The sequence below is a fragment of the Anarhichas minor genome, unplaced genomic scaffold (genome assembly GCF_050575085.1).
Source record: "Anarhichas minor isolate MPS153535 unplaced genomic scaffold, ASM5057508v1 ptg000017l, whole genome shotgun sequence".
NCBI classification, from domain to species: domain Eukaryota; kingdom Metazoa; phylum Chordata; class Actinopteri; order Perciformes; family Anarhichadidae; genus Anarhichas; species Anarhichas minor.
The window spans coordinates 6,416,325-6,436,850 of NW_027466463.1; the positions used below are offsets into that span (position 1 = coordinate 6,416,325).

Consider the following 20,526-nt stretch of genomic DNA (forward strand, 5'->3'; position numbering starts at 1 on the left):
GTGAGTGGCGGTAATGCACTAAACCGTTGATTGCCAACCGCCAATAAACCTAAAAAAAAGAAGAAGAACCCACACAAGTGAACATTTTAATGTCCCCAGGTTTTCTACAACCCATGAGTATGTAGCTCTGTTATGCAGTGTCACAGTAAAGGATCTAATCTCGTACGTGTCTCGAGATCTTCACAAACATTAGTTAAGTTATGATTGCTGTTCATACAGCCATGACTTCATGCCCCACAGTTCCGGCTTGTCCCTCTGCTACTACTTCCTCCTGCCTTGCGCAAGCTCACATCGTTGTAGAATGCGGATTTAGACGCTAGTAAGAATAGCTAGCCAGTAAGCTAAAAACAAGCTTCTTGTTGTCAGGCTTCATACGGGTAAAAATGTCTAAAACACACGCACAGCCCCCGCCATCTTCGGCAGTGACGACTACCGGGGGACCCTCTTCATCCTCTTCGTCTTCGCCCGCTGGGGGCTCGACATCTCCCGCAACCGTGTTGAACGTGCAGCCCGAGAAACCTCAACATTACACGTACGTAGCTAGTTAGCTGGGTTAGCATGCCAAATGTACACAACCTCACGTGTAGTTGCTTACGCCAAACCACAGCTAAATTGTATTTAACGAGTGAGTTATGAACTTCACATTCTTTAACATGACTGGGCCAAGCCTATTGAGCGATAATGTGCTTATTAACTGCAGCAGGTCTCGATAAAAGAGGCCTAACGTTAACGTACTCACTAAGAGTAGCCGTTTCTTACACGCTTTGTGCCACAGCACCGTTTAAGTTTGTGAATGTGTCTCACTGCTGCATGGAGTTAATGGAAGTTTAGTTACATTGTATGTAAGCTTTCCGGAGGACCACGTTTGTCACAGTAGCAGAGAATAAGAGGAAGAATAAGGGTAAGACATATAGGGATCACTAGGAAAAGCATCACTGTGAGCAATGCTATTGAATACACTGTAAATAAATATAAATACACTATTACTTGCTTAAGAAACCTCAAAAGGCGGTTACACTTTCTAAAAAAATGTGTTTCACTCTTGTTGCTCTCCTCTCCCCCAGATATCTGAAGGAGTTCAGAACTGAGCAGTGCCCCCTGTTCGTCCAGCATAAGTGTACACAACATAGGCCCTTTTCCTGTTTCCACTGGCACTTCCTGAACCAGCGGCGCCGCAGACCCATCCGCAGGCGGGACGGGACCTTCAACTACAGCCCAGATGTGTACTGTACCAAATATGACGAGGGAACGGGCACCTGCCCTGATGGAGATGAGTGAGTGTGACGTACAAAGGCCGCTTCACATCGCGTTAGCTCTGCTTATCACGAGCCCCCCTCAACAGAGCCTCGCGTTCAATATAAACTATCAGGGACCTCTGTGTTAGTCTTTTTTTTTTGCACTGAATTGCAAAAACCGGCCCACACTGTACAAGGGGAGATGGAAATGGCGACTTGAGTGTGATACGTCTGGGTGAATTACACACCGCTTCACTTTTTGTAGTGGGTATTTGAGTATAAAAGTCAACTACGGTTAATTACTTGGTCTAAATGGTTAAATCTTGCTGGTATCCAAAGCCTTGTCTATGTCTCATCTCGCAACATTTGTCAGCTTTTACATTTGAATCCTGAATTGCTCAAGTGAATCACCAGAATGGGTGGAAAATTGCATGTCAAAGGACCTTTTGGGTGAAAGACGGGGAAGTTGCGACTGAGGACACACCCTGTCCTCAGTTACAAGTCGAGCTGGAGGACAATCTTCACAGTGAGCATTAGCACCTGAACAAAGCCATTCTCCCACTCCGTGTGATTCTTTTAGACTGGAATGTGCAGAGCCGTTATGATCTGTTTGACACCCTATTGGTGACGATCACAGACGAGGGGAATGTAAACAAAGGATGGAGGGAGGTGTGATCTCTACGATACGTGCTAATGAACCACTTGGAGCGCTAAGGGAACATTGCGAAAGATTCCTCTTCCAGCTTGTGTCTTAAAATGCCTAGTTACAGAGAATGGGAATTGATTACAGACTTTATAAAGGAAAAGTTAAGTGCTATTTGTATTTGTAAGTTCTGGCAAGAATCATACAATGTTGTGTATGCATACTGTAAATGATTTGCCTCAAAAGAACTGTGTGTCTTTATGTTTGTGTCCATGTTGTCTCTGTGTTCCAGATGCCCATTTCTACATCGGACAGCAGGTGACACAGAGCGAAGGTACCACCTCCGCTACTACAAGACGGGATCGTGTATTCATGAAACGGACGCGAAAGGCCATTGTAGCAAAAACGGCTCCCACTGTGCCTTTGCCCACGGATCACATGACCTGCGCAGCCCTGTTTATGACATCAGGTGCCAAAATCAATTAATTTCACCACCTAACCAATCGACCTTTGACTTCCCATCAGTTTCTGTTTGTGTATTTGGTGCTGTAGTTGTTGACAGAGATCTCTTTACACTGTGAATTTCCCAGAGAAGTGCAGGTAATGGAGTGTCAGGGAGGCTCGGGGCCCACAGAGGGAGGTGGAGGAGACGGACAGTCGGGACAGGCAGCAAGCATGGCCCTCATAGAGAAGATACTGAGTGAGGAGCCACGCTGGCAAGGTAAGTCTGGTTTACAGCACTTTAACGCTCAGGCCGAAGAAAAGCCCTGTGTCCACACTGTGGACGTGTTGCTGACGGGTACCGGTGACACATGACATATGAACCAGGAAGTCCAGCTTGAGTAACTGATCCCTGACTTTGGAGGCTTATCCGATGCTAAAAAGTGCACCGATATCTAAGACTCTAAACTGTGGCTACTATGTTATCTTTAATTGCGAGGTAAACGGTAGAAATATGGCGTTCGTGTTAAAAATGTATTTACCAGGAATGTGTAAGTCAGAAGAGGTTGAGTTAACTGTTTCTTTTTTGGTGTGTTCTTTTTGCTGGAGCCCTTTGTGTTGGCACCTCCGCTGCATTGCAGGACTGGCCTCATTCAAGTGAGAGAGAGGGGTACATTTGGTCTGAATGCGCGGGCTTGCTTGAACTACGCCAGTTTTCAAAATTCATACATGTTATTCCCGTGGTCCAAGACGGTCCAAAAGTATTAGTAAACATGAACAACTCTCTCCGTAAAACTAATATATTAAATATATTTAAAAAATTCAAACCGTCTGTGGGTCTCCCATTCATCGTCTATGGAGCAGCTCCACACTTCATACTTGAGAGAGAGTAGCTCATGCTCACAGCTTTGATTAAACCTTTGTAGGCCATGGGAATAACACTGTAATGATTCATTAAGGTGGTCTTCCCCTTTAACCCTTTTAAATGCAGTAAAGAAAACAAAAAAAACAGCCTCACTCCTTTTTCTCTGTTTGAAGGATCTCCAATCCTTTTACTGTGAATCATCTGATCAGGTGACTCTTGATCATCTGCTCGCCTCATTGTCTCCTTCTGTGTCTCTTGTGTTTCAACTCCTTAGATAACAACTACGTGCTGTCCCACTACAAGACAGAGCTCTGTAAGAAACCACCTCGCCTGTGCCGTCAAGGCTACGCCTGTCCGTACTACCACAACAGCAAAGACAGGAGGCGCAGCCCGCACAAGCACAAATACAGGTAACAGGAAAATATCTGAAGATGGTGGTATTGGTTTTTGCCCAGTTGCGATTGCGTTTCACAAAATGTGTTGTTTGCTCTTGCCGCCGCAGAGCGTTGCCTTGTCCAGCTGTGAAACAGAGTGAGGAGTGGGGGGATCCCAGTAAATGTGAGGGAGCAGAGGGATGCCAGTATTGCCACACGAGAACCGAACAGCAGTTCCACCCAGAGGTTTGTCTGCCTCAGCAAAGACCGTAATAGAATTTAGACTAGAAGTCACGAGAGATGAATATCAACGTGTGTTGATTTGCTACTGTTTGTCACAGATCTATAAATCCACAAAGTGTAATGACATGCAGCAGTGTGGCAGCTGTCCCAGAGGGCCCTTCTGTGCCTTTGCTCATGTTGAAAGTAAGTCCTCATCACACATTCTCAAGCCTGATGATTCAGTTTACAATTCACCATTATATTCTTGATTGACATCATTGCTTTGCAAACCTTCCTCCAGGGCCCTTTGTTCCAGAGGAGCCCCCATTCCCCTCGCCAAGCTCCCCTCCACCCCCCAGACCTCCAGACCCTCTTCCGGCCCAGGAAGCTTCTTCAAGTCCCAGCAGACACAATATGGGGCACGGGCCTGGTTCTGTTTCGGACCCCTTCTCCCCGCCCGCGGGGTCTTGCATAGCGGAGCACGGCCTGCTGGGTAGTGTTCTGTCTCTGTGTGAGGACATGAGCGAGAGAGCGGAGCCTCTGTCTCCCTGGGCAGGAGAGGGAGGGTACGGCAGGGCGCCGGGATTTGAGAGGGAGGATCAGGTGAGGAGGACAGACGAAGAAATGGGATTGAGATGAGAAAACTCATCTGTTGAATGATGTCAAAGTTCCTACAAAATGGCATATTCACTCTTATATTGCTTGTGGTTTCAGGCGAAGCAAAGAAGCTTTGCTCTCGAGCAGCGCAACCGGGAATTGGCAACAGTACAAAGCAAACAGGTAAAGTGACAATCTCAAACTCAAGTTGTTTCTGTTTTGTTTTTTATGCTCTCTAAAAGTCTGCACACTTTCAGCTTGTTTACTTGTTAATATTAATCTTGCTGCAAGGACGCATGAATAAACGTAACACTCGTTCCTTCAAAAACCACGTTGAATATTTGTTCTCCTTCAGGACTTGTTGGTGTTTCTGCCCGTGGGAAGCCCTTTGAGCCTGTCCTCCAGCATCCCTTCCAGTCTGGCTGCCACCCCACCCAGCCCCGCCACTCTCGGACCCCCGGGATCCGGCATCTCGTCGGGCATGAACGCCAACGCCTTGCCCTTTTACCCCACCAGTGAGACCGTGGAGTCGGTCGTCGGTAGGTGGAGATGTGCAGAAATTCTGAATCCACATTTGAAACGGTTGTGGCGATACAAATCTAAAATAACTGAGTGTGATAATTAGTTCTGGTGTTGTGTGTGTGTGTTATAGAGTCAGCCCTGGACGATCTGGACCTGAATGATTTTGGTGTGTCGGTGTTGGAGAGGAGCTTGGAGAGCAGCTCTGCTCTGCCCAGTGTGGGAGTTATGCTGGGTATTTCAAGGACACAAGAATGCAAATATGAACACAACATTTAGCAGCATCCTTATGGACATAAACATAACTAATTCATTTGTCTCCATTTATAGGAGGAAGCCAGTTCCAGAGTTCTGCCCCAGTCAATATCCCCGGCTCCTTTAGCAGCTCCGCTCCTTTCGGCTCCCCTTCGCCGTCTCCCCCAATCAGACCGCACACCTCGCCGTTCTTTTCTACTCACCTGTCACAACCCGGCCAATCAGAAAGCACCTTCTTGGGACCATCTCACAGCTCTTTAGGTTGGCAGAATTTGACAGAAGACATAGAGTGGGGTAGTGAGGGATAATATGACTTTGCTTATATGTATTATTTTCTTTGCAGGTCTGAACGGTATGAGCACTAATATCTGGGAGCATTTTCCATCCGGCCAGGGCTCCCCCGGCACCCCCCCCACCCTCCTGCCCTCTGGCCCCGGTGCAGAGACCTCCAGGCTCAAGCAGGAGCTGGAGGAAGCTCACAGGGCCCTGAAGCAGTGGGGTCACAGCTGGAGACACACAGCTCAGGTAGGTAGGTAGGTAGCGGGGCACGTGTGCACACACGTCTGTGACAGTGGTGTTAATAAACACCCGCGTGTTTATACACGTTGCAACGACTGGGGTAGAATTTATTACGGTTTCAAATGAGCATTCCGTGTCTTGCAGTCGTGGGCCGCGGTGAAAGCGGACGCAGAGGAGTCGAGAGCCTACGCGGCACGGTTAACCATGGAGGCCGAGAGAGCCAAGCAGGCCGAGGAGCAGGCGCAGAGACAGGCGTCTCTCCTGCAGGAGGCGCTGGAGAGCCTGAGGAGTGGAGACAACCCCCATCTAGCACTGCATCAACTCCAGCTGCTACACCGGCTGCCCTTGGAGTCAGTCCTCAGTTTGAAGGCTCAGCTCTGCAGCTGCTTACACGCTGTGGAACAGGTAATACCACAGACTTGCATGTACTTGAGACCAGCATGGTTGAACCGAAACATGCATGGCCTCAACAGGTTCTGATTCAGTTGTTTCCTCATCCATGGATTTTTAGATTTACTTTGCTCACAAAATAGCGGTGAACATTGTGTCTCGTCCAACGTGCTTCAGTTTAAGAGGTCTAAATACGTTTGCTCTGCGCTTTGCTAGGTGGTGTACAGGAAACAGAGACAGTGCTGTGTGACGTGTGGCGAGCAGGGCTCGGTGTCCCTGCCCTGTGGCCATGGACTACAGTGTGAGAGCTGCTCCGCCTCGACGGAGTGCCCGCTCTGCCCCGAACAGACCCTGGAGCAGCAGCTCTCTTGACCCCCCAACCCACTCGGACCACCACAAATTCCAAACCAGTCGATCCTGATTCCACAGACACCAGCCTTGGATCTCAACCGCCATTCGAAATCATGTCGAGGTCATTTTATAACGTGGTGACAGCACAGGCGCTGATTTGGTTTTGTATTTTGAAGACGACGTTTACTGATGAATGACCAGCACAGGTCGCTAAGTGAAAGCTCTTAATGTGGAATTTAGAATTAATAATTTTTCTAGTGGTTACCTGCGGAACACCAGTACTTTTTTACTAATGCTCTTGACCAGCAACACTGTTCTTTACCCCTGTTCTGGATTTGTGAAAATAACTTCAAGACCTGCTGTTATTTCTTCTCTAACCCTGCCGATAAATCATTTACAGCCGTTGTTCTCAATCATATTTTGATATGTTTTAAAGTATAAGCTCACCCTAAAGAACATTTCCGGAGTGTTATCTAGCTTCTGGATAGCGTCAGTGTGATTTACGGAGGTTTTAAAGATGTTTGCTGTCACCTTGTTCCAAAAAAAGGTCTGACGTTTGGTTTTTGGCGCTCAAAACTCCAAAATATTTTACAGTTAAGTCTCTTTCTGGAAATCATGACAGTTACTCGTGATAATCACAGTCCTCATAAACCACAATAATCATAATCCAGAGTTGGGAGCAATCCACATTACACGCTATTTTCTACTTAAGCAAGCCCACTAACTGTGTGCCATATAGAATGAAGTAAACCAGTAGCCATGGACGAGATGATTATCCTTTGTGACAACACACATGAATGTAAAGCTGCAGTGGTCTTCTTAGCTGAGTGTTAATACTCGGTGGCCATGTTGAATCACTGTGGCACACTCTGCTGTGTGTTTACATCATATTTAGGGCACCACGAGTAACTGTGTTGTGATTTCTGAAAAGAGGCAAATTTATTTGTTTGACAGCAAAGATCTCAAAACCTTCGAGGTGGATGGATGATACGGCGGATTAGCAGTTAGCAGGGTTATGAGCGGTCTTAACAGAATCAAGAGGTCAGACTGAAAACACTTACTGTGCATATTCAGCGTCATCCAGACAATGATCCTGTATTGCTACAGACAAAAAGGGGGGGGGGGGGGGGGGGACGTCACACCAGTTTGCTGGTGATGCTCGTCAAGGTTATAATCATAATTTCTTCTTTAATTACATTTTTTTTTTTTTTCATAGTTTTTTCTAGCAAAACAAATCTAAAATGGTCAATTACTGTTGGATAACAGACAATATTTCAAAATGTAATATTTGTTTAAATTTACAACAGATGGCCTCTTTTCAAACTCAGGTTTTCTCTAATATTCCTCGACATAAACTGGAAGAGGAAAGCATGTTAACACAATCAAAGCAAATGTATTCAGTCAACTTGTGTAGTCTTTGAAATTATATATATATTTTAATTTTACTTAAAAGCTTTTCATGTCAACTCGGACATACAAACTTTTGTTATAACCCGGCCCATTTTCTGTTTAAAATCAATGTCTGACAGGTTTCTCTGCCAACATTTTTTTTTTACATTTGTAGTAATCTTTGACATTTCTCAGTGTGTCAAATGTAGTCCAATATATATATATTATATATATATATACACATAGTTAAGTGATGCCATACTTATATCTTGCACTGATTAGACCAAACATCAGGAAGCAGACAGATGTGTGAGGTGCATGGGGTTTAAATGCAGATGTGAAAGTGTTCATGATCACTGTGATGGTCTTTGGTAAACCCATGCTCAGCATACTGTCCACACACACACACGACTCATCCGACACCAGTGTTTCTTTCTGAGTGGATATTTCTTTGTTTTTGGTACAGATCATTAAGAATAAATTGTATATTTTTGGAAGGAAGAAGTTGTCTGTGTGCTTGTTAGGGATGAATCCCCTCCTGGGACTGTTTCTCTCTCTGCCTTCGCTTCTTCACGTAGGCCTGAGCCTCTCGCTCTCCTCTCCTGGACTCCAGTAAAATCAGAATGCTGTCCTCTGGAAAATGAGAAACAGGTTCAGGATTAGGTTATGTCTTTGTCTTGAAGTTCATTGAAAAATATATATTTTTACCACAACAATTATCTCACATCTGGAGTCAGATAGGGTCCAAAGCGGGTCATTTTTTTGCCCTGGACCCCTTTGGTTAATAGGTTGATCAAATGAAAACCTGCTTCATTGGTCTAAACCCACTGACGGATCATACCATTAGGTTTAGGGTGCATTAGAGGCAGTCGGATCTGAGCAGGGATGGCGTCTGGCTGTGTGCTGAGTCCGTCTCCTTCACTTTCCCCAGCGACTCCTGGTATGGCCTTGAGGGCCAGGAAGGCCTCGCCTTCAAAGTCATCCGTCCTCAAGGTGTCGTGGTCCAGAACTGTAACCACCAAGCAAGCCCCCGGAGCCCGGCACTGATCCAGGGACACCAGACTGTGATATAGAGGAGGCAGAGATCAGAGGATGGCGACGAGAGAGGTCAAAAACATCTGCGTGGCTGGAACACGTTCACAAAGACTGACAACTTACAATTCGAAGGCCTCATCAAAAAGCGGATTGAGATCACAGCTCTTGATGCGAGTGCAGCGAGGCTCCACCTCGGGGAAAACGTGGTTCGGCTCCAGACACAGCTGCACAAACGGATCGCTGAGACCTGGCAAAGGCATCGAAGCATTAGGCCCTCTGGAGAGGTTGCGCGGCAATGTGCATTAACCTGTAATGGTTCTATGTGGCTGCAGCTGTTCTGCATGGTCATACCGTTGGAGTCCATTGGTAACAGGTTGACCGCACTCAACACCTCGACTCTGAGTCTTTGGTCTGATCTGCTGTAGGACGCCAGCAGGGTGACCGCACCGTATTTCTCCGAACTGTTCACGTTCTGTCGCACATACGGGAGAAACAGAGAGAACGGTTGAACAACCAGCATGAGTTTTACTGTAGCCGGAGAAGCGTTTCCCGCCTCTTACCTGCTCCCATATTTTCCTCTCAAGGAACTTCTCCACCAGCTGCCAGCTGCTCAGAGAGTTGTGAGTCAGGTGAACTTTGAGAGCCTGGACACAGAAAGAAGAAATGTGAATAAAGCGTATTATCACACGGTTTTCAATGAACACAAAAAGAAATCTACGGCTGAATGAAATGTCGCCTTTAGCTTCTCACCTTGTACTCCTCAGAGTGGAGCGTGTCCAGCGGGAGCCCGTTTCCCTCAGCGAGGAAGCACTGCTCCAGGCACTGAAATTCACACAGCACACAATATAATGTACCACGAAGCTAATATAACATGTCTTTGTACAGATTCAAGAAATTCTATATAAAATGTGAATTTGTGCGCTTTAGAGGTGCTGGGAGGTGGATTTATTCGACGTTTGGACGGAGCCAGGCTAGCTCTTTCCCGCTGTTTATAGTCTTTATGCTAAGCTAAGATAAAAGTCTCCTGGCTAAAGCTTACTGGGCAGGAATAAAATAGCTGGTTCCCTCGTCTCGAAGGCAATGAGTTTTTGGTTCGATGCCTAATAAAGCCGGTTGCTATAGTGGCTAAATGAGACTACCGAACGCCGTCATCACGCCGACTAGTCCGCCATTACGCCGTTGTTGTGTTTCTACATGGCGTTTATAGCCTGACGTTAGCTTTTTATTACTGCCGACTGCATTCGTGCTTCATAAATCATAAATAGTGGTGTTCATTTGTAAAGATTATCTTGCTGAACAAAATGTGTAACTATCACAAACCTGTGTTTGCCACAGATCTTATTTTCTGCAATAATCCAATTTAAAAATCTCATTGGAGGTTTTTTTCCTCAAGGAAACCGGGGTTGGCCTAAAAACAATATGTCACCCCTGCTGCACTTTAAAGCTGACTTGGCATATTTCCTAAAATTTCGAACCTGGTACTTTAAATGGAATTCTTTCACAGCTGAAGCTAATTCACTACAAACGCTTTCTTCTGCCCTGCCAGCTTCAGACAACCACCCTGCCGAAGGACCGACCTGCAGCGTGTACAGCAGTCTCTGGCAGAACACCATGAGCCCTCCTTGCTGTGGATGCTGAGTAGCCACCTGGTAGAGGATCTTCACTGAGTTATTCCACAGAGGAGTCAGGAGACTGGACACCAGAGGTAAAAAAACAAAACACGTGACACAATTAATGAAGCGGCGCAGAGGGAGAAACTGGATCAAGTCGACGTGGTTGATGACAGAATTGTGACACGTAGCCTGTGTACCTGTTGAAGTTCTCTTGAACCAGGTTTTCATTCATGTACTTAAGCTCCTGCTCCAGGTAGCGCATCAGAGGGTCTGCGGCCTAAAAGAGAAGAGGCTGGATATCAGGCATCCACAAAAGGCATCTGTATTTGTGTTACACTGGCAGTGACGGTCGCCTACATCCTCCGTGGACTTGGAGGGAATCCTCCGCCTGGTTGACATGTTCCGGACATGAGTCTCGATGTCTATGTTTAACTGGAAGGGCAGACAAGAAGGCAGATCGGAGAGGTCATGTTGAAGAGGTTTCTCTTTACCTGATATCATCGTTTTGTTTCTTTTTTGTAAGGATTTACTGACGATCAATTGCCACGTGTTAAATGTCGCACCTTTTTCCCGAGAGTATCTAAAGCGGAGCGGATCTCTCGGCCGAGGACGGCCTGGGCTTGCTGCAGCTGTGAGTGCAGAGTGTTGTGGAACTGGCTCTCCCCGATCACATTCTGGATCCGGTCTCGAAGCCCTGCCCAGTTCAGCTGTGTGGGAAGTCGGCTCAGCACTGACCGCAAGTGCTCCAAGTCGTTCACCACCACGCACAACTACGGAGAGAGGAGAACGATTTGAGCTGTGTTTCGTTTATACCATGCTAAATGTTTCTTTTTTTCTCTCTCCTGGCCTGCCTCCTTACCATGTTGATGGCCCTGCCGTGGTCGGACTTCTCGGACAGCACCCTGACCCTCTCCTTCAGGGTGTGACAGTAGTTCACCACGATCTTGCACACATCCTGAAAACACACAGAAAGCAAAGATTCCCACACTCAGATAATGTGACCAGAATAGCATGTGATTGGGACCATGTCGATGGCTGCGTACTGTACCTCGGTGAGTTTGACCATGAGCATGAAGGCCTCCTCGGGGTCGGGCCAGGACAGCTGCTCCCACAGCTGGCAGATAGGTTGGATACATGCCACCAGGTCCACTGCTGAGGAGCTGTGCTTTATGGGCACCGCACCAGACTGCAGGGGCTGGAGCTGAGAGGAGAGTTTAAAGCATATGATGATATTACCTGTGGATAAAATATACTACGTTCATCGTAATAGGAAAGCATCAAAGTCACGAGTGTTACCTGGTCTACCTGCACGGCCCTCTCCACCCTGTCCTGAGTTGTGCTGAAGGCCTGGTTCAGCCAGTGGGGCAGAGCCTCTCTGAAGCCCTCTTGAAAGTTTGTCAACTCAATTGATCCCCTGAAACAACAAGTAAGAACTCCTGACATTTGGACGTTTGTTCAGTATGAAACTCAGCTTTGTCTGGCCAAAGAGAGAAGGGCCTACAGGAGTGGCGACAGCACTGTCAGGAAGGAAAAGATTTGGAATAAGTGCTGTAGATTGTGGTGTGAGTCTGATAACTGACCTCGTCTGTAAGAAAGCCTTGTCTTTGTGGATGGCCTGCAGGCTCAGGTACACAGGAAACAGGCTGTTGGCTAGAGCCTGCTCCATCTGACCCTCAATCAGGGATAAGGTTTCCTTCACTTCCTTTGCAAGCTATGGAGGACAGAAAATCAAGTGAGAAGATATGAAACAAGACCAAACGATTAGAAAGAAGTTTGTCCAGAAGAGCAAAGGTTGAGGCCACGTACCAAGGAGTCAAACCTCTTGTAGGTGACAGTGAACACATCCACTTGCACGGCACTATAGTAATGAGAGAAACGTTAAAAAATACACCTTAGTTTGCTTGTTTGTTTGTTTTTGGAAGAAGATTTGATGTTTTTTTTTAAACACCATTAAACTAAACAGGATTTAACAGGACTTTTTTTTTTTTTACTTTATTAATAGTGCCACCCAATTCCCTCTCATCCATTAAAACCCAATTTGAGAGTTTGACATGTCCTAGCAGGAAAAGCACAGGTTTAACGAGTAACGATGGCCTCGTTCCATTTCAGTGCTCCAGTGAGCCATTCCAGACCGACCCGAATGGAACGCAGCCATCATCAATGTTTATTAGTCACACAGAGTCAAAATGTCTGTCTATTAATGGAGAGAAGTCAACGCCGGTACTTCCAGTCGTTCCAATTGTCCCACCTCACCTGACAAACACCCGATTCCAGACGTCCTTGTTGTGTTTGATGTCTTCCTGCACTTCCACAATCAACCTGGAGAGGGCGCTCACGATCTCTGACAGGTCCTGTATGTCAGCACCGTGCAAAAACAATGTGACCTTAGTACTGTAAAATACAATAGAGAAACCATATCGCCCTTCATGATGAGCTTGTCCTCACCTTAGTCATCGGCTGATGCAAACCCTTTTTGATGGTGAACCACTCCTGTGTACCTGTCTGATATAGAAGCCATATTATGAGGAAGTAAAGGCTTCTGATACACATACTGACGGTAATAATCTCATTAGCATTATCACTGACCTGTATGGCATCGGTGATCTCATCGTGCAACTCAAACTGAGCCGGGTTCAGTTTCTGAAACGCCTGAGTCTTACAGATCTGGACCAAGATTCTGAGACAAAAAACACATTCCTGTACTGCTTAATCTGTGTATTCAATCCCAACCAGCATGTCAAACTAACATTCAAACACAACCAGGTGTACCTGAGCAGTGTGTGTAGTTTCGGAGTGGAGCTGGGAGTCGGGAGGAAGATGTCTCTGTATTTGGCCACCAGACACAGTCCGTACTGCAGGAAGCCATGAAGAGAGTCCCCAAGTTCCTGTTTCTGTTGACAGAGTGCAACACCTTTAACACAATCTCATGCATGCTTACATATTAACCACTGGTTTCTGTTTTTATTTGTTACGTTCTAGTGAATGGAACCAGGAAAGTCTGGTGTGAAAGAGCTGTCAAAAAGATGTGAAAGTAAAAGTATAGAAGTATTCATCAAGAATTCAAAATAAAATGCTCTTCATGGCCACCACATACTTATTGAGTCATTGTTGGTGAAACAGCAGCATGTACGCTTCATTTGAATGTTACTGAGGTGAACTAATCTGAGTAGTGACATATGTAACAAGGATCCTATTTTATGAACAGATCACATCTTCATCTGCAAATTGACAAGTAATTATAGAAGTCAAATAAATGTAGTTTTTTTTTTAAAAGTACAACATTTGCCTCTGAACTGTTGCAGAGTACAAGTTTAACGGAGCGTAAAGTGGAAGTAGAGTACTCAGTTAAAGTACAGGATCAAACTACTTGAGTGAAGGCGCTTTGTTACTTTCCTCCCCCGACGGTGAAGCGAGCGCTCATACCTGTTGGTACGGCAGCTCCTGCTGATGCCAGTGGTACTCTACGCTGGTGAGCTGCTGGAGCAGCACAGACGAGTCCACCTCTAAACTCTGGTACAGCTTGCTGTAAGCCACCCACTTCCTGTTGGAGGTGCACACATCCACAAACTTACTGAGAAGTGCAGCAGAAAGACGACACGGCGCTGTGGTAGCAAAGAGTTGGAAGATATGTTCCAAACCGCTATCATGATATCAATATATGCATTGATGTGTATTGGCAAGTGGATATGAACGAACACCATTTTTAAAATTTGAATGCTAATTCTAAGAAATGCAATCATATTTGGTGCACGAGGCTGTGTTAGACGGCGTTCCTCTGTTGTGCTTTACATCAGGCAGAACTCCTCATATGTGTAAAACACAAAAGCTTCAAGCTGCAGTTTGTAACTTTAGTAAAAATAACTTCAGATTTGCTCAAACTGTCTCTATATCCTGCCAGTAGAACATGAGAGAGATAATCTGTGAAAAGATCACGTTTCTCTGTTTCCTTTTACTGCTCTTAATGACATTTGCAAGATTCCACGGCACCCAAAGAAAATTGAGATAATATTCTAGGTAATATTTGTGTCGATAATGTGTGGTTTACTTTGTAAAAATATGTTATATCAACTCATACAATACTACTGAAAGCTGATATATTATAATATTGAAGAGTGAAAAGCAATATAAAGTCTATTTATATTGCATTTTCTATATTTTCAATTCTTTCCAGTGTGTATAGGGCTCACAAACCGGTCTAAACACTGGTATAGTCTCATATAATCTGTTATAAATCTGCGAGATGTTAACATTGTGCTTACGCCAGGTCCTGGAGAAAGGGTGAGAGGTTATTCTGCGTGGCGTAGAGCTCCAGCAGAGTCTGAGCCTCGCCACACAGAGCCCCTTTCCACGGAGCGGAACTCTGAGAGGGAAAAGAGACGAGATGGGCGCAGTTGAGGAGGAAGAACGAAAAGTGAGCGATTCAAATGGGATTTTTTTTGAAAAGAAAGAGTGTGTGCTTGTCCTTTTACCTGTTGCTTGGAGATGTAAGCCTGAACAAACTGCTGCAGAATCCCACAGTAGTTGATGTAAGCGCTACGACCGGCACTCAGCGTCCCGTCTCTCTGTCCGTCACAAAACACAAATCCAGTTTCAATATTGTGCCAAACTTGTCACCTGTTACACTGGTGTCATTAACTTCACTAGAGGCCATAAATGCACTTAGTTTTACCGCTTTATGGATGAACTTGAGGTTCAGGTGGCACTGGCCGCGGTCAGGATACGTCTCTGTTCTGGGCTCCAGATTGTACCAGTTGTCCTCAGTACAGTGGAGATCCTAAAGTGAGATGATGCAAATCAGCATTAGACTGGGAAGAACGCGAAGAGTCAAAAAGCAGATATACAAATGTGAACGTTTACTACCTGTAGTTTTAGCACCACCTTTCCCAAAAAGTCATCTGTGCCTTTCTCCTTTTTGGCATCCTTGATCATCCTAAACAGGTACAAGTGGAAAAGTTGACCTGCTTTGCTTGGTCATGTGTTTGTGTGTGGGTCACAGAGATAGTGTAATTAATACCTTTTTAAACTGTTAAAGCTGGTTTTGATGTCCTCCAGTTTCTGAGTGAGGGAAACCTCTTCGTCCTTATCCCTGAAACAAAAAGAGCACTGTTAGGGTCATGGGCGGGTTATGAGACAATGGGCCCTTGGGCACAGACAGGCAAAAGGCCCCACCGACTCCAGATTTTATAGTTGTTCAGCCTCTTTTTGTTCTTGTTTTGTGTCTCTTTGTAGTCTTTAAGCATCTCTCTGTGGTTTCTGTGGTGTCTTTGTAGTCATTTTGAGGCTCTGTATCGTCATTTTGTGTCCATTTGTCGTAATTTATTCTGTCGTAGTTGTTATTTTGTGCCACTTTCTAATTGTATTGGTAATTTTGTAGTTTTGCCCAGTCAATTTCTGTCTCTCTGAAGTCATTTTGAGTGTCTTTGTCTTTGTTTTGTGTCTCCCTATGGTCATTTTGTGTCACTTTGTAATTGTTCTGGTATTGTTCTGGTGTTTTTTGTCCTTTTTTGTAGTCGTTTTGCGTGTCTTTGTGGTTGTTTTTGATCTTTTTGCTGTTGATTCTTTGTCGTCATTTTGAGTCTCTTCCCGGTTGGTATGTGCCTCTTTGAGTGATAGTTTAAAGGTGATGGTCAGGGTGGCCCCTGACACTTTGGGCCCCTGGGCCTGTGCCCGGTGGGCCCGTTCAGTTATCCATCCATGACAAAGGTGAATGTAATGAAGAGGAAGATTTCAAAGCAGAACAAATTGAGCTCTGGATGTCTTCCTCACCACATCTCAAGATGGAAACTGGCATCGGCGATGTCTTCGAACTCTCTAAACCCAAAAGAAAAACCCAATGAGAAAAACGAACTTCTACCAGGTTCACCTGGCATACAGCAAATACACACGCTTAGACTCACAGTATGAAGGTTTGGTTCCAAATGGGGTTCAGAGTCTGCTTCTTTATGTCTGACTGGTAGATTTTGTCGTTGGATACAGCATCCTTTACAATAGATTTAGAGGGTTTGGCTCTGGACCGGCGTGTCCGAGTCTCTTCCTCGTCCTCCATTATGGTTAGCAGGCAGTATGGGTCACTGAAACCTGTTCAACACACAAACAAAATCTGCAGTAGACTTATGTCAGAGTGCGATGACTTGCACCATGACAGTATTTCATATTTCAGAGGAAGAGACTTCTCCCCATAGACCGCACACAGTTAACATGAAGTGAAAGGAGAAGATAAAATGTCCACATGAGAACAGAAACACATCTGTTCAGGGAATATCATTGGGTAGCATCATCAGGAAACCATGAATGTCAGCACCCGATTTTGTTGCAATCCACTGAGTAGATGTTGACATAACTGTGACTGAGTGAAAACTTTGAAATGCTGGTGACCCGAGTCAGTGTGTCGCCAAAGTCATTAGGATTCATCCTCACCACTGATGTCTTTTCCCAGGATTTCCTTGGCTTCCTTTATAGTGGCCATGAGGCAGTATACTGGAGGCTGAAAGGGTCACATAGTTATTTTGATACGTTTGTACTCAGACAGACACTTATTGCAGCCTCAAACATGCAGATGACATAATTTCTGCCACTGGTGAACTAAAATTGGCGCAGAAATTGGAGCTGACATCCTTTTTCTCACCTCTGTGCTCTGCACTCTCGCCGTCAGGCTGCTGTGCTCTGACTCCGTCATAGTGAAAGCCTGGTAGATAGGACAGACGGAGCGAGAGAATCTATGTAAGCAGTCATGCAACAACACGGCAGCGATGTTATCTGTAAGGTGTGAAGCCAAAGTGTTAACCTCCTGGATGTACTGGTGAAGCTGGCTATCTGTGAAGACCTCAGTTGACGACGGTTTACCCATCTTATGAGCGATGGTGTACAGCAGCTCTTTATACAGAGGCTTCAGCTTTAAACAGAAATAAACAGAGTGAGAGCTCGGTTTGGGAAAAAACAACCACATTTATTTATGTGAAGTACAGCACATGAATGGTGATACCTCAAGCTCCTTGTGTTTCCGGGCCTTCTCTTCTGGGTTTTCATCTTCCTTCAAATCCTAAAGGAGAAGAACAGAACATTTTTCTACACCATTCTGTCAGAGTAATTTCAAGATATTCTGAAGTTTTAATTTGAGGCATTTGAAGGTCCAGAGTGTCGCCTACCCTCCTTTCTCTCATTTTCCTCGTCAACCCCAGTTTTCGTACATTGCCAGGCGACAACTGACAAGAGAAAAAAAGTCAGCCGGGACAAAGCACTTACTTAAAGGACCATACCGGTCCTTTAAGTTCTGTAAGACACACAGACGGAAATCACTGCTTGAAAACAGCAAGGCGCCAGCCGGCAGCTGGTGTGTTTTACCTGTCTGAGTCTTGATGAGCCATGTTCCTGGAAGACAGACGATACAGGTGCTTATGTTTAAAATACAGGGAGTGGAATCATGATGTCAAAGTGCATTGTTGAGTGAAGAAGGTATTTCAAGGTGACCTCATCCCATCATCGGCTCTTTACAATGCAAGAAACCTTAAAATACCTCCACTTGGTTCAAGAGGGTTTTTGATTGCCGATAAGGCCTCCCTCTGTAAGGGACTTCCTCTCTTGCTAATAATGTAAGTGCCTTTGAAGCAACAACCCACCTAATATCAAACCAGGGGAGTTCACCTTAAAGGAAATGACAGTCACCCATCCTACAAATAAGAATACAAATACGCCTGTGCCCAACCACATCACACATATAACAATTTCCATAATGTTTGCATAGAGCAACCAAATTGCTGTGTGCTCATTTAACCTCACACAAACACACGCAGTCTTCCGTGATAAAACTCTTCTTTCTGCATCATATGATCCAAGCATACATCCACAGCAGTTATATGAATCATAGTCACAGCATCTTGAAATAGCCATTTGGAAAACATGACTCAGTGTCTCTGAGTGATTTTAACTCTGTTGTAGCCCACCCAACAAGTTTACGTTTTAGGGGATTTCACAAAGAAGAAAAGAAAATGATCAGCTGAAAGCGTGACAAACTAACACTTTCAGAGCAAAAGAAGTTAATGAACTAATATATTTGACAGCTTGGCCCATCACCACAGCGTCACAGAACGGTGTGGTTAGCAACTGGCAGTCAGAGAGCCAAAATGAAACAAAAATGTACTATAATTTAGACTTATCAAAACATACAAGTGCATCGTAGTCCATACCTGTTCAGGTGTTTGCAGTAGATTGTCTCCTGTGCTGGTGGGCTCGCTTTGACTTGACATGATGATGCTAATATTTGACAGGCTCCTGCCTGCTGTGCTCTGAGTGTGTGTGTGATATGGGGAAGCTGTGTGCTTGATGTCTTTCGATGAACACAGCAGCCGGAAGCCATCACTTCCTGTAGAAGGTGGTAACGTCAATAACTGTGACTTGTGGTGTTTTATTCATCTAGGTTCCCCCAAACATTGTGTCTGGATGCAAAATAAAGGATTATCTTATCTTGTCTCTAAAATAACAGCTGAAGCACAAACCCCGACTGTTTATCACCGTGCCCAGCTTATTGTTTTACAGTATTATCATGGATACCGTGGTGAATCTAAATCCATGGTGGAAGTCTGACACGTGAGGAACTGCAGCTGAATGAGGTAATGAAACAGCATGTAACATGAGACGGTCCATCTGTGGGTTGTGTATTGTTAGCCCTACCTGTGTTGCTTCAGGACGTATCCTGTTCCAAAGTTGATTTACTCCATTAAACTATTATGGTCACTGCACTGAGATGTAATGTCTGTCAATACTCTAATATGTAATTACACATCTATCGGCACATATATCTTTATCCGAAGGCTTTCAATATTTTTTCTTGATTTCTTTCTTTCTGTATATATGTCAGTATCATCTTTTCTATGACCAATTACATATATTATACAAATTTTAATATATTTTTTGATTCTGTTTAGTTCGTTTTGCTAGCTCTTACACTAACCCTTCACCATTTAAAAAAAATGTAGTGTGAGTGTATTAATGTAAAAGAATATAAATAGAAGATATACTGCAAATGTAAAGTGAGAATTCTTAGCTGTATAGAGCAGGATGTTAAATACATTTTTATGGAATCTTTATTGGAAAATGACAATAAAAAAGAAAATATTTATTTAGATTTTGGCGCCAACTAGCGACATACTCAAATGGCTTGCTTTGTCTGACCATCAGTCCAAAACCCACTAAATTTGACACAACTTACTTTTTTATATAATTTGACACAAAAAAAGGTCAGTTCCATTCAGTCCCACTTTGTGGTTGGGACCGTGTGTGTGTGTGTGTGTGTCAGAGAGAGACAAAGAGAGGGCCAGACAGACAAAGACCTCCACTATTGTTTGCCAACCCACACCATGAAGTTGCATCTTCTTGCATCTTTCACAAGCATGCGGGTACTTTTGCAACCTGACCGCTCTCCTTTCCTTGACTCATTCTGAGAAGAGCTGTTTCTTACTGTAAGAGGCACATGCCTTCTACTGGATATGCACTAAACATATATCAATAACTGTTATGTGCCGATATTAGTCAAACTAAAAATAGATGCATTTAAACACACATACAGAATAGAAACGTTTGGTAGATACAAATGTACGCATTCAGATGCATTATGAGGAAACATTTTGTGGCATATTTTAATGTTTACATGAAATGTAAGTTAACACAGTATAATTTCTCTTTTTTCCTGTTTGATTAACAGAATGTGTTACATTCAACATACTGTGAGTACAAATTACAAAGTAGTTTTAATGCATGTCACAGCCATTCATTTATTTTTATTAATGTGGGTTTAAAAAAGATCTTCTTATTTTCATTCTTCTTCTTCTTTTAATTATTTTTTATTTAACCTTTATTTATATTCCCATCCTAAACTAGTAGCAGTAGTAGTAGTCTTAACAACTGCGCAAAGAAAACATTATTTCTCACCATTCATTCAATACATTTTAAACTGACTCAATATTTATTAAATAAACCTAATGGGTACTTTTTCAGAAAAATTAAAACACATTTTCTTTCAATCAACAACATAGGCTGTAAAAAAAAAAAAACAGGTAAACGCATTTCATTTTTAAGGACGCGT

General features: G+C 44.3%; 2 protein-coding genes across 3 annotated transcripts; one reads left to right on the forward strand and one right to left on the reverse strand.

Annotated features, from left to right (window-relative positions):
- The first annotated feature begins 148 nt into the window (after positions 1-148).
- On the forward strand, positions 149-8,304 carry unk (unk zinc finger). Of its 2 annotated transcripts, none has more exons than XM_076093135.1 (15): positions 149-532; positions 1,065-1,274; positions 2,171-2,347; positions 2,469-2,599; positions 3,459-3,594; positions 3,687-3,804; positions 3,900-3,984; positions 4,082-4,383; positions 4,495-4,560; positions 4,733-4,916; positions 5,030-5,131; positions 5,227-5,412; positions 5,495-5,680; positions 5,815-6,075; positions 6,277-8,304. In XM_076093135.1, exons 1-15 carry the CDS (start codon positions 384-386, stop codon positions 6,363-6,365), a joined length of 2,382 nt encoding a protein of 793 aa, XP_075949250.1. In that variant the 5' UTR covers positions 149-383; the 3' UTR covers positions 6,366-8,304. The 2 variants fall into 2 exon arrangements, with proteins under 2 accessions (XP_075949250.1, XP_075949249.1); XM_076093134.1 differs by having other exon boundaries at positions 162-532; positions 5,495-5,676.
- Positions 7,828-18,752, reverse strand: unc13d (unc-13 homolog D (C. elegans)). Its single transcript, XM_076093133.1, has 34 exons — positions 18,632-18,752; positions 17,790-17,816; positions 17,594-17,650; positions 17,431-17,487; positions 17,233-17,340; positions 17,074-17,133; positions 16,866-16,932; positions 16,346-16,526; positions 16,215-16,259; positions 15,463-15,534; positions 15,309-15,378; positions 15,118-15,222; positions 14,918-15,010; positions 14,708-14,808; positions 13,872-13,989; positions 13,218-13,339; positions 13,035-13,125; positions 12,894-12,950; positions 12,702-12,799; positions 12,255-12,306; positions 12,029-12,159; positions 11,745-11,862; positions 11,497-11,649; positions 11,308-11,403; positions 11,012-11,218; positions 10,806-10,880; positions 10,646-10,725; positions 10,413-10,527; positions 9,586-9,657; positions 9,396-9,479; positions 9,187-9,307; positions 8,959-9,082; positions 8,642-8,862; positions 7,828-8,433 (listed from the first exon to the last, which is right to left on the reverse strand). The coding sequence occupies exons 1-34, from the start codon at positions 18,689-18,691 to the stop codon at positions 8,321-8,323; spliced, it is 3,351 nt and encodes a 1,116-aa protein (XP_075949248.1). The 5' UTR covers positions 18,692-18,752; the 3' UTR covers positions 7,828-8,320.
- Between the last annotated feature and the right edge of the window lie 1,774 nt (positions 18,753-20,526).

What these genes read in the sequence shown, in the direction of transcription:
- unk (XM_076093134.1), top strand. Translation starts at nt 384, where the DNA reads ATGTCTAAAACACACGCACAGCCCCCGCCATCTTCGGCAGTGACGACT. An exon ending in TGAGGAGCCACGCTGGCAAG is followed by an intron (nt 2,600 to 3,458) that starts GTAAGTCTGGTT and finishes TCAACTCCTTAG; the next exon opens with ATAACAACTACGTGCTGTCC. An exon ending in GACCGTGGAGTCGGTCGTCG is followed by an intron (nt 4,917 to 5,029) that starts GTAGGTGGAGAT and finishes TGTGTGTTATAG; the next exon opens with AGTCAGCCCTGGACGATCTG.
- unc13d (XM_076093133.1), bottom strand. Translation starts at nt 18,691, where the DNA reads ATGTCAAGTCAAAGCGAGCCCACCAGCACAGGAGACAATCTACTGCAA. An exon ending in TCAAGTTCATCCATAAAGCG is followed by an intron (nt 15,011 to 15,117) that starts GTAAAACTAAGT and finishes TGTGACGGACAG; the next exon opens with AGAGACGGGACGCTGAGTGC. An exon ending in TCCACTCTGAGGAGTACAAG is followed by an intron (nt 9,480 to 9,585) that starts GTGAGAAGCTAA and finishes TTCTGTGTCCAG; the next exon opens with GCTCTCAAAGTTCACCTGAC.